This window comes from Brachycentrus maculatus, unplaced genomic scaffold (assembly GCF_059751285.1).
Source record: "Brachycentrus maculatus isolate JH-2025_06_01 unplaced genomic scaffold, ASM5975128v1 h1tg000089l, whole genome shotgun sequence".
NCBI classification, from domain to species: domain Eukaryota; kingdom Metazoa; phylum Arthropoda; class Insecta; order Trichoptera; family Brachycentridae; genus Brachycentrus; species Brachycentrus maculatus.
In genome coordinates, this window is record NW_028280843.1 from 1,740,898 (window position 1) to 1,754,408 (window position 13,511).

At 28.1% G+C, this 13,511-nt stretch overlaps 1 protein-coding gene across 1 annotated transcript in view; it reads right to left on the reverse strand.

Moving 5' to 3' along the window:
- Positions 1–7,008: 7,008 nt before the first annotated feature.
- Positions 7,009–13,511, reverse strand: part of LOC148310707 (lachesin-like) — a 154,317-nt gene continuing 147,814 nt past the window's right edge. Inside the window, exons 9-10 of the mRNA XM_088257887.1 lie at positions 9,108–9,221; positions 7,009–7,841 (exon numbers count right to left, since the gene is read on the reverse strand). Of these exons, the coding sequence (XP_088114013.1) occupies positions 7,753–7,841; positions 9,108–9,221 (203 nt within the window). The 3' untranslated portion in view covers positions 7,009–7,752. The remainder of the gene's footprint in view (positions 7,842–9,107; positions 9,222–13,511) is intronic.

Genomic DNA, 13,511 nt, shown 5'->3' on the forward strand with positions numbered 1-13,511 from the left:
CGCAAACCTGTGTTTTAATTCTTCCCCTTCGTGTTTTCTCCACCCCCTATCCATCCCCCGACAACATCACCACCATCCCACCCCACGTGACCATCGTCCAAGGTATACCCTAGCGAGTAGCGGCGTATTGGTTTCTGAAAGCCGGTGGATAACCATTAAGAAGTTATGGAATCATTAAATTCAGTTAAACGAAAGAAGAGACAATGCTTATGCAATTTGTTAAATAAGATGTAATTCTGAAATTGATTCAATTCAATTTATTTATTTCAATTAATATATACATTACAAACTATATTTTTTTAAATCGTATACATTAACATAAAATATATGCGAAAACTATTGCTAAAGGTGTATAAGAATCCCACTTCGGAAAACTCCTTCAGACACATGGAACAGATCAATATCCAATGAGATATTGTTCAATATAGCGGTAGCTCTTCCTACAGGAATAACCATCGGCAGGTTGGTCCTATGTATAGGAATGTGAAACAATCTGTCTCGACGCTGTCTTAGGTAACTATCGGTAACATACAGACCAATGTTCTGGATAATTTCAGGATTATCGATCATACCGCGCAACAATAGATAAAAATGCGTAATCAAATACACATTCCTTCTAGTCTCTAAACTATTGTAGCCAAACACATTTAGTTTGATATTTTTTATCACCATAATAATATATTATTATGGTAATTAACCCTAGATAACTAAACATTCGTCCACGCGACGACGCCCTTCTCCGAAAAAGTCAAGTGCACTTATTTCCCTGCATCCCGATCCCGCCAGGCTTTGTTTACGGAACAGAGATTTATTGTTAAATGTCTCTTACATTCATACCTAATAAACCAAACTTAAGTGTCATGAAACCAGTTACAATTTTTAATAAATACTTTTGATAATTTTAATGTTTTTAATTGCGTAGTCCGCCTGACGAGTGTTTAGTTACTATGTATCTACAAATATAGTTTGGTTATCTAGGGTTAAGAAGTGTAGTACAATGCATATATTGTTCAAATAAGTAGGTACGTTTATGTATATGGATATAGTAGGTACATATCTATTGTTGTACATGTATGTCATATAAGGTACTTATATCCATACAGTATTTTGATGAATACAATATTTTCATCCGATGTAGGGGATCCAAATAACCTATGACAATGGCTTGTTTTCTCGATCACCATTTTATACACAGTACTTTAATATGTATGTGTTTTTTTATGCTTTGCCATAATTTATGTATTGTGTTGATGGAAGAACGCGTGCATATGTATTATCTTATAATACAATACTTTTCTTTTTGTACCACCTACTAAATTTGTTTTTTATTTAAGTATTTTTTAAAGAATGTGATAATTAATTACTTATGTATAATTATACATCATTAAGTCGGGTTGTAGTCCCGTGATTAGTATCGTGGACTCTTGAGTCAGAGTTTCTAGGTTCGAACCCACTCTACCACAATTTGATACCTATTTTTAATTATTCCACCATCGTATTGTAATGGTTAGCGTAATTGGCTGGAGACCTCGAGATCAATTTCCAGGGTTCGAAGTCAGTCTTTTATTTATTTTGTATTACCCAGGACTAGTATCTAAAGCAGAAGACTGACCACCTTTCCTTCATATAATTAATAATCAACTTATATTGGATCAACTTATGTTGGTTTTCCAGTAAAAAAATAATAATAATAAAAAAAAATTTAAAAAATAAAAATTTGAAGCAGTGCCCAATATACCTTTTGGTGCGGATAAAGGGTCAGTAGAAGTAGTGTATTAGCTATTATTACTACTTCTGTCCTCACATACACTCCTCGCCTCCTTCACATACATACATCTAGTCATACATGCAATCCGATTACGCAGACTTTTGACACCACCAGATTTTAGGTTCTGATTGATCTGATCGTGACAAGTCTTGCGACCGGCATAACAGTGCGATTCTTTACCAGTTTTCGAGGAAAAAAGCAAAAACAGGATAACGTCTGGCTTGTCAATATTTGGTCGCCCAGATAAGTATTTAAATCATCACTACCCAAACTGTGTATTAGCTTCCTTAAGTTAAATTTATAATTTATAAGGTATTAGAGTGAGTACTTCCAAACCCATGTCATGATAAGCTTCCCTTCACGCGCCTATTGTAGGTGGCCACCCAGCAGTGCAGTGGTCAGATCAACATTTCAGGCATCCCTACACCGTTTCAACCTCAGCAAATATTTGCATAACACGTTGTTTCATACACAGCGATAAGGGTAGAGAGTTGTACCCCACTACAAGCCCACTACAAGCTTATTTTATGGGTTTACAAACTAAAGATAACTGCGATATTTTCTAGAAATACATTTCCAAAATACAACAGCCTTTATACCCCAAATCAATATTTTTTTTTACATTTTATCACTCTGGATAATTCGCCCTACGGATGATTTGTCAATATTACAGGTGTTTAAAGTTATTCAAATGGAGCAAGCTGTGTGTGTGTGTATATATATTTATATATATATATATATATATATATATATATATATATATATATATATATTTTTTTATATATATATATATATATATATATATATATATATATATATATATATATATATATATATATATATATATATATATATATAAATATATACATATATATATATAAATATATATATATATATATATAATAAATAATAAAACTCTTATCCGCACCCCAATGGTGCATAGGGCACTGCGTCATATAAACGCAGTGTTATCTTGATCGTTTACACATGAAGAAAAGGTGATCAGCCCTGCGCTTCAAGTACCAGTCCAGGGTAATATTGAATAAATATTACAGTGAAAAAATCACTCATATTTATTCTTACCCCCCCTGGGAATGGAACCCGGGTCCTCCAGAACGGTAGCCGAGCGTGGTGACCATTACACTACGGAGGCGGACATATATATATATATATATATATATATATATATATATATATATATATATATATATATATATATATATATATATATATATATATATATATATATATATATATATATATATATATATATATATATATATATATATATATATATATATATATATATATATATATATATATATATATATATATATATATATATATATATATATATATATATATATTCATATATATATTCATATATATATATATATATATATATATATATATATATATATATATATATATATATATATATATATATATATATATATATATATATATATATATATATATATATATATATATATATATATATATATATATATATATATATATATATATATATATATATATATATATATATATATATATATATATATATATATATATATATATATATATATATATATATATATATATATATATATATATATATATATATATAAAGTTACATGGATGATTAAAATAGGTAGGATTGCGCACGTTACCCATTTGTACAAGGTGATAGCTTTAATCAGGCTAATACCAGATCGTAAGCTCTGAGATGCTCAAACATCCATTTTCCTTCTTTAAAAAAACGCTTGATGTTGAGACACATAAATTATGGATGTATTATCCGTATGTTAATAAATCGTCGTTAACTTTTAACTGTGTTTGCTGCCCTAGCAAATATATTTTGTAGTGTGTCCTAATACTTGTTCACAAATCTGGATTGTCTCGGAGTAAAAATAACTCAAATAGGAGTTATTTTTTTATATTTTTGGCATATTAACATAGAAGAAGAAGACTGGGCATTTACATGGCTTACGACCGTCTTAGGCTCCTCTTAAGACGCTTAAGTGAAAAACCTAAAAAGTTTATGTGATCACTTAACCAAACCTAAGACGGTCGTAAGACCTGTACATGTTCCAACCTTCATATTCTTCTTCGCCTATGTTGTGATGTCAATTTTTTTTTCTCAATATTCTATAAAAATATACATAGGGATACAAAATTATCACTTGAGATGAGTTTATGTAAGTAAAGATACTCCTATAGAAAAGCTATTTTTTTATCTTGGTTATGATATAAAATTGGTATCATAAATAAGGGCTCATCTCTCATCATGCAAAACACAAGAACACGAGTAGGAACTTAATTGAGTATATTCCCCCCTGTGCGGTGCAGCATCACGGAAACTGCGCATAAAAATTATAAATTTAATAAAACTTCTTTGAGGGGTGAGTGCCAAGTGGCGGGGATATTGGAGGGAAGTTTATAGACTTTAACGATGAAAGAATCTTAAATTATAATACGTAACGTTCTGAGGTAGAAACAAAACTTTACTTTAAGACTTACAGTCGGCCGTAGAGTAATAAAAATAGCATTATTCCACTTCTTCGCCTGACCATTTAATGCCTTAAAGTTTTATTTTATTATTATCGTTACTAGAGTAGGAATTATATATTCTATTGGTTACTATTATATGAGTGGAAGGCTGAGATGAGCAATATCGAAAAAAATTAAGGAAGGTGTGCTGTGATGGTTTGGGCATGTGAATGAAATAAGTGAAGAAAGAACAGCATAATAAATGTATGAGGCGAATGTATTTAGAAATACGAGTGGACGCAGAGTATAAGGAGTATGGTATGTATGTATGCGGAACAGGTTGTTTTCAAAGACAGATTGTTATGGCGTTCTATTCTCTCTGCCTGCCTATGCGGAGAAGCGGCGTGATAGTTAGATAGTTTTAGTTAGTAGTCATTAATTAAGTAGTGGAAATAGGGTTGCTAATATGCCTCTGTTTACCTATATTTCTATGAGTTTTATTTACTTTCAACATCCAGAAAGTCGCCATTGTATACGTAGGCACCCTTTTGAGTAGGAAACTGGCATATCGGGATCGATTCTCTCCAATTGCAAAATAGATTTTTAAAAAAATTAATCTTCATCCTTTTCTTTTCATCTTTTCAACAGTTTTTATATAATTATTTTTTAAATATTTTAAGTTCTATTCGTCGTTTTATTTATTTAAAAGTATCGTTTTAATTTTTTTCCAGATAAACCCTCTTCTATACATGCTTATAAATGCATACAATGAACGTTTTTGTGGAGAAGGAAATGTGTTTTTCAAATAATTAAAATACATGTTTGTGATATTTTATATTTCTCTTCAAAGCAAAATTTACTTCTGTACATACAAGCTCATTTCTCATATTATAAATCAATTGAAAATAATATCGTAAGTTAATATATTGTTAAATAATTTATAAACACTGTTATACATGAAAAAAATGAAATATACTGGTTTTTTTTAGCATACATATACATATATAATTAAGAGCTCGTTTAAGTTCTTTATTTTAATTAAGCGAAGTTATCGTGTACAAATTTCTATTTAAGAACAAATTATGGATTATTGGAAATTCGGTTTTTTCAAAAATTAAAATATATATTTTTTATACAAATTCAATGTTAAAATAATTCAATAAAAGCAAGAAATTATTTTTATATGGCAACAGCATTTGTATTTATTTCTGAAAATGTTCTAATAAACAATCAATTTTCGATGGATATTTTTTTTTACCAATAATAAAACAAAAATTACTGTTATATCTAAATATATTATATTATAAATCATTCATTGAAATGAATTCATTCCAACAAAATATCCATCCTAATTAATAAACATTCTTCAAATCTAACATTCATAAAAGTTATGCGCTCATTTATATTAAATATAATATATATTTGATTAAACATATGTACCACCAGCAAATATGATTGTTATGTCTATAGTAACACAAAAGTAATTGTTCTTTGCTGTACGTATATTAAACTTATATAATAATATTATAATTAAATTTATTTACAGGATAAATGTATAGTATTTAAGCATTACAAAATGAAAAATTGTTTTTAACTAATCATTTGATAATACAGTGTTGCTGTAGCATGAAAGCTTTAATAAAGTATAAAGTACATATCTCAATTGTATAATTGTATTGTAATGTATTGGTTATAATCATAATAGATCAACTAATATAAAAAATAACTTAAGGGAAGATATAATAATTCACGTGGGATTCAAGATCACGATAATACATATATTCAAGTTAAAAAGATTAAAATAAATTTATTGTATTCTCCTCAAGAATCGTACAAGAGATCTCAGTATTTTTGTGTTTTTAAATGCTTTGTAGGAAAGCCTTTTTAAAAATTTGAAAATTGATGATAAATCTACTGGATCTGGATGATCGATACTTCAAATAATATTTGATGAAATGCAAAAAAAAAATTATTTGTCACAGTTTTTCTTTTGCAGTGGTCATTAATGGTAACAATCTCAAATTATTATCATTTTTTTTTACCTGTTGTAATAAATTTTTACAATAAATTTAAAAATGGTATTTATAACAAAGGTCATTCCTTTTGTGTCGGAACTTTTTTAATGACTTCGAATTCAATTTACAATCAAAATATGGATTGAATCATAATTCAATTTAAATTATACAATAATTTGATATTTTTTCATTATTTAAAGCCACATAACTTGGCAGTCACCTCATATCTACTCTACGGGCCTTACCAAACCTACGCGTTGTCTGTTTCGATCACATTAGAAAGCAAACCATAAAAAATTGTTCACAGGTTCAATTTTTTTATGTGTATCATTATAGACACTGACGTAATTTGATGCCTATGACGAATCGCGTAGATTTGCTAGAGGCATTTAAATTTAATAAAACTATGCACTAATATAGCTTAGTCATTTCATTCATTTTCACTAGATTAATTAATAATATGATACAGTTCATTTTAAAATATGATAGGGAATATTTCTTGATATCAAATTACCAGGAAATACTACACAAACTTTTAAAGAAGATGTTTAATTAAATGACATATATTTGCGTGCAATTGTGTGCAATAAAAATAAATAAAAATGTTTACTGGATTTCGATAAATAGTATGTTACCTTGGAAAATCAAAAGATAATTCACCCTGTGTGACTTAAATATATAGTTTACATTTAAGTTTATTCGTAGAATTAATTTTAAGTTATTTGATTAAAGTTTTTTACTTAACTACAACATTTTCAACAACTGTTTACGTTAATTGCTCAAATCACATGAATAAATAATATTTTTAAGTTTAAAAAATTATGAAAAATTTGGTATTCTTATTATCAGAAAAAACATATGACAATGAATCTCTGAGTAAATGAAAGTCGTTTTTTACAATGTTTTAAGTGTGTGCAAATATTTGTTTACCAATTCTGATTTTGCTCTTGTAGGAATTATTTTTATGAAGCATTTTTCATACATATCTCAACTTAGATAAATAAAATTATAGCAGTCTTATATTAACAATCTTATAAACATTTATTCCGGTAAATAACTTCAATAGATTTCGCTGACGTATGAGATTTTTTAAATTGAAGCATAAATACAACTTCCAAAATTTTGACTAATGTGTTTGTCAATCATGGGTAGAATGGTGAATGTTACACAACGTCTAAAGTGATCACGTATATCAGCCAATAACGAGCCCTAAGCCCTAAACCCAGACTAAATATTTTAATTTATGTTTGTTGAGATATTAATAAAAAAACTTCAGTATTCTTAAAATACATAATAATACAAAATCGGAAAGTTTACTCATTTTGAAAGCAAACGAACTTCAATAAAAAGAATTAATTATTGAAAAATTATCATACCATCATATCAAATGTATGTATTTGCTAAAATATAAAATAAATATCTTTAAAATATTTTTATCGATTATTTGTATTTTGTAATATTATATGAATATAGTTTTTATAACTTTGAAAACATCTTAGTAAAGATGTAGAAAAACGTTGTTGAAAATATTTCCAATACAGGTACTCTTGTGGGCTGGCAGGCTCCTGAAAGTATCAAATAAACAATTTTGAGAAATCTAAAAAAAAACAGCACTTCATCTCATGAAAATATCCAGTAATATGGTATTGGTATGAAAAATATTTTTGTTCCTTTAAAATCTTAATAAAATATTTATTAAATGTTTTAATACATTTTTACAAAAGGTAGAGAGGATAGAATGCCACACCACTCTGTCTTTCCAAACATTCTTCACCTCTTCCACGTCGTACATCTCCTCATACATATCTGGCGATTATTCCGACTCCTGACCTCAAATACGTTTATTTTTTTTTAATTTTAAGAAAAATATTTTTATTGTAATTATTTCATACTATTTTTGTAGACCTAAGTGGTTCCTGACCAAAAAATATAATTCACGTTGTCAAGATATCAACAGAACTCCAACCCGATTTTATTTTTAAATACTCAATCATGCGAAGTATTCTTCGGTCTTCATTTGCTTATATTTCTGATAACATATAAAACATATATAACATCCATTTTTTACTATTTGTTCCATACTCATTTGATCCACACATCTAAACCATCTCAAAATGTATTTTTTGTGTCGTTAATGCTTTTAATGTTTACATTTTTTAACCATTTAAATACTTTTAACCATTTCAATGTTTACATTTTTTAACCATTTAAATACTCGTATCTATTGAACATCGTTTTGAAGCTCTCATTGAAGAAATCGTCTTGAGTGACCACATTTTGACTGCATTTATCGTTTTTGCCAACTCCATGCTTTTCAACGACACACTAAAGTAGATACCAGGACTCCATTGTGTACTTTTAGTGATTCTGTGCACTGCTAGCCTTTCCGAAAGTATGGATGTAAATGAACGTCGGTGCGAATTTTCCTTAAAGGAGTAATGAACGTTAGTAATGACTTAGACGTTAATAAACGTCAAAGTCCGTCTGTCAGGTAGTATGATGTAACTTGTATAGCAATGACATCCATGAATATTTGTTAGTAATTTTGTCATAAACTTTTCATAATTCTATCTTCATAATCCATCGATTTAATGAAAAAAAATTTTTTTTTCATGTATAAAGAACCCACTCCCCAGAGAATGTCGGATATCAATTTTTGTACTCCCGGAAAGGCTAGATACATATTTGATGCAAAATAATTTTATTAAGTGCTTATTTCAGAACTCATTTTTGATGGGTAATAAATAAACACATATTACAATACTTCGTAAAATATGTGCCAAATGTAGTTATTAAAAAAAGTGTTTAGTAATATGAATTATTTTTCTTACCACTTGTACTGCGAGATCCAGAAGCCCAATCTGTTTTTCCTCCACCTTTAGTACCGTCACTTGATTTTTGCTCTGATTTGCCTATTTCGTTCAAATTTGATTGGTACTTGGAACCTGTAGAAAAATAAACAAAATTAATACAAATAAATTCAATCAAACCATTTACTCATTATTTTTATTTATTTAATATAGTTACATTTTTGAGTAAAACATTTATACGATACGATTTTCTACATTTATACATATAGCAAACTTTTAGTTTTAGATTCGCTGTGACTCTCCAAAAAAGAGACTGAGCTCTTATGCTTGGAGAGGGATTTACACTCATGGTTTGATTTTATTTTATATAATTAATGATAAAACAGTATTTTTAAATATGTTTTTTGCAGTTTTATATGTAATAGGCATTAATTTTTTTGTTAATAATTTTTATGTCTTCTATTTTTTTAATTTCTTTAGGGAATATAAATGATATAAATAACTTCTGACTCTGACTGATAAAAAAAATATTAATTACCAACTGCAGCCAGCTACTTGTTGCTGCGACCCATTGCGGTTTTTAAATTTAAATTTTGTACTGACATTTCTTGGTGGAACTGCATTTTATAAAATAAAATAACAACTAAAACTTTTTTCCACATATATTTTATTTGATCATTGACTTTACCTAGTCTCCCACCGGTCTAATGATGTCAATAATGATAAAACTCGGTACTGGTTAAAAACATTTGTGGAAAAAACTTTAGAGTGGCTATATTTCATTCTGGTTATATGTAAAATAAAGAAAATAGAAAATACACATTTCTTATATGTTTAATTTCATAACGCTTGTGAGTGTCCAATATTCAAACATCTGTCGAGAAGCACGCTGTCCGCCATGATAAATTGATATTGCGCGTATTGCTGTTACATAGAACAGATGGTGCTGCCATTTTTTATTAAAAAAGCTTTACCCGACGTAGTGCGTTATTACTTAAAAATGCGTGCGCTTATTTCAAAAGCAATCGATGTAACGCTTTAGGGGATTTAAAATTTTGAAAACAAAAAAAAATATATTACGTGCAATCATTATTTTTTAAATTTTCCTAAAATATATTTGAATTTAAATATTTAAATAAACAGGCAAATAATATTTCTTTGAACTGTCTTAGTTTGCTTTTATATCGCACTAGTTTGTAAATAATATTTTGTAGTATACGCGTTGATAGATTTATGTGCAATTTGTATATTTCAGTAATAATAAGAAAACAATTGTTTTATAGTAATAGTAAAATTAGGTATACGTGTTATAAATCATTCAAAATACAATTATGGATTTGCTGTATACTTTTAAAAAATAAATAAATTTTAATTAAAACAATGTATTATACAGATAAAAGTACATGATCAGAATGAACGAGATCAACAATTTTGTTACCAATTTTCTCAGTATTTTTTTTAAGATAACGTGATCGGGAAAAGTTTTTACATAAAAATGCTCTAATCGTAAAATATATTAGTCGTAAGAATAAAAGAAAAAACAAAAAAAGAAAATACAAGTTTTTTTATAAGCCTCCACTCGTTTGCAAGTGATTTGCAAGTATTACAAAAAATACATTGTATTAATAAAAAAGTAGATAGAGAGAGGAAAAAAACAGTAAAAATAATAAACTGAAATTTAGGATTTTTTAAATATTTTTTTAATGTATTACTTAATAAATAACACTATTTATTGAAATCTATTGTGACATGTGTTTTGATGCCTTCCGCATCATTTTCAAATACCGTATCCACAAATAAAGTAATAAATAAAGTAATTAGATTAAAATCTAATAAAAAGTTTTATTTATCAAGTGAAATTTAAATAATAAATATAATTTATTGATTCGGAATAAACTTTGAGGAATTAATTGATGATTTTTTTTTTAAATTAAACACTTGTAATAAACCACTTCATGAGTTTTATTTTATTAAACACATCTAGTTTCGAAAACCAACAGATATTTTTATTTACTTACAGTTTTACTTTTCACCTGTAGATGAAAACATCAGTTTTTTCAAAACTAGTCGTGTTTAATGAAATAAAACTCATAAAGGGTTTTTTTTACAAGTGTTTGAATTTTAAATCAATAATTAATTGTCCTTCGGATAAATGAATTTGTAAGCAGTAAATATGCGCACTTGAATACAATTTGCAAAAGCCAAGCTTTTCCCACTGAGAACCCTTCCAAACGTTCAGTACACAAATCTGATCCCGAGATAATGGCGGAACGTATTAACGTTACAAATTGATGCAAATAATTTGAATAGAAATCAATTTTCTGCTCCGAGGAGTAAGTTCATTTCGACGCACGATTTGATAACAACAGCATAGAGCTTATTCTGCCGACTTCATACCAATCTCATCAGGTTTATTGTAATGGATTTAGTTTTCTACTTTTCACGTCATTGGAAAAATGAAACGAGTGAACTTATGCGTCTCTCTATGAATTTCAGTTTAAAACAATTTTACTTTTTCCTGTTTTGTCTGGTAAAAATGTTTTACTTTATTTAATTATTTTTTATATTAAATTTCACTAAGATTTGTACCTGAAGCACAGGATTGATCAAATTGCCTTTATGTAAGAGACGATACTTTACGGTGCCCTATACACCATTTGGTTTTTTCATTAAAGGTCGGAAGAAAAATAAGAAATATGTACACAAAAGCATCATTACCATTTTTTTAAACAAGTATCTTGATATATAGACACATATTAAATTGGTAACATTAATGTTGTTTTTTTTTTTCTACAATATTATTTATGAAAATGACAAAGTTTTTTCATTACATTGATAAAAAAAAAATTTGAATTAAACTTTTATTAAAATCGTAAATATTTGTACATAAATACCTGATTAACCAAAATTAATTTATTTAAACCATATACTTATTATTACTTTACTTATTCTTATCCGCACCCAGTGATGCGTAGGGTACTACGTCATATATAAGCGGTGATATCTTGATCGTTGAAAACATAAACTGAAAGGTGATCAGCCGTATGCTCTAAAAGTGGTACAGGTATCAGGATAATATTAAATAAATGTTTGAGAGAAAAATCATTTCAACCTTCATATACTTATTTATTTTTACTCTCCTGGGAATCGATCCCAAAACCACCAGCTCAGTTAACAAGCGAACTGATTACTTCACTTTTAAGGTAGATATGATAGCTACATAATGTCTTGAAAAATTTAAATAGAAGTATGGGCTCTAACAGGACTTACAAACTGTTATTGACTGGAATGGCTTAAGTATCAAATGAAATATGTACGTAATATATTATCCAAATTTTGGTAGTTTACTGATTTTAACACAGAAAACAAAGTAATTGTTTAAACCAGGTAGTGATAATTCGTAATCCCCATATCGTCCACTCCTTTCAAGAACGTCATAAATCAAAAATCGTCAATTTTCAGTTGTGCATGTTTTCGGAATGCCCAGAAAATGTATATCCCTGCAAAAGAGGCATATTTTCAATTTAATATTTACCCGGTACAGGGCAGAAAATATTGATTTTGCATTTTGAAGAAAAGGTATTGTTTACTTATTTTTTTAAATATACTAAATATTTTTCAAATGGAGAAAAAACCTTCGGGTTTTACCAAAAAGATCTGTTCCACAGTAAAAAGATCAATAAGTGGCTTGATAATTATTTTTAATACATTGTGTTATATTTTTAAACTTTAAAAACGTTCTCCTGAAAATTGTTTTTTTGATTTATGACGTTCTTGAAAGGAGTGAGCGATATGTAATCGCCTTCTTTATTCCGTCTCAAGCGTTTCGTCCGAGATATTCATTAAACTTTTTCTTTATTTGAATCACAAGGATTTCAAGCTTATTATATGATAAAAATTATAAAAAGAACTAGGATATTCATATTCTAATAGTTTTTTATTCTTTGTTAAAGACAACAATTTATTTGAGTGTGTCCAAGACTTCCATATTCTTCTTCATCTTTGATGAGATGTCAAAAAATAATTTCTTTTATTATTTATCAAGCATTGGTTTTCATTTAAGAAATATGATTGTTTATACAAAATCGATGTTTGATCCATAAAATGATGCCAATAAGAATGGAAAAAATATGCTTGTATTGTATAAAAGCAACATATTCATAAGGACAACAAACCTCATCTCCATATTAGATAAAATAAAATCACAAATATCTAGTTGTAGGACCCCCGAACTCTGATATTGCCGTTATATTTTGATTTACAAAACCAATCGTGAGGGTAGTTATATCGGTGCCTTAGTCGTAAAATGATAGAAAAGCCAAGAAACAAGGAAAGAGACAACCTATTGTTCCCTGTGTCGTTTTGTGAGAAAGAAGGGGACGGATGAACCACTTTATCGTTATGTCTAGGGCTTTACTTTGAGCA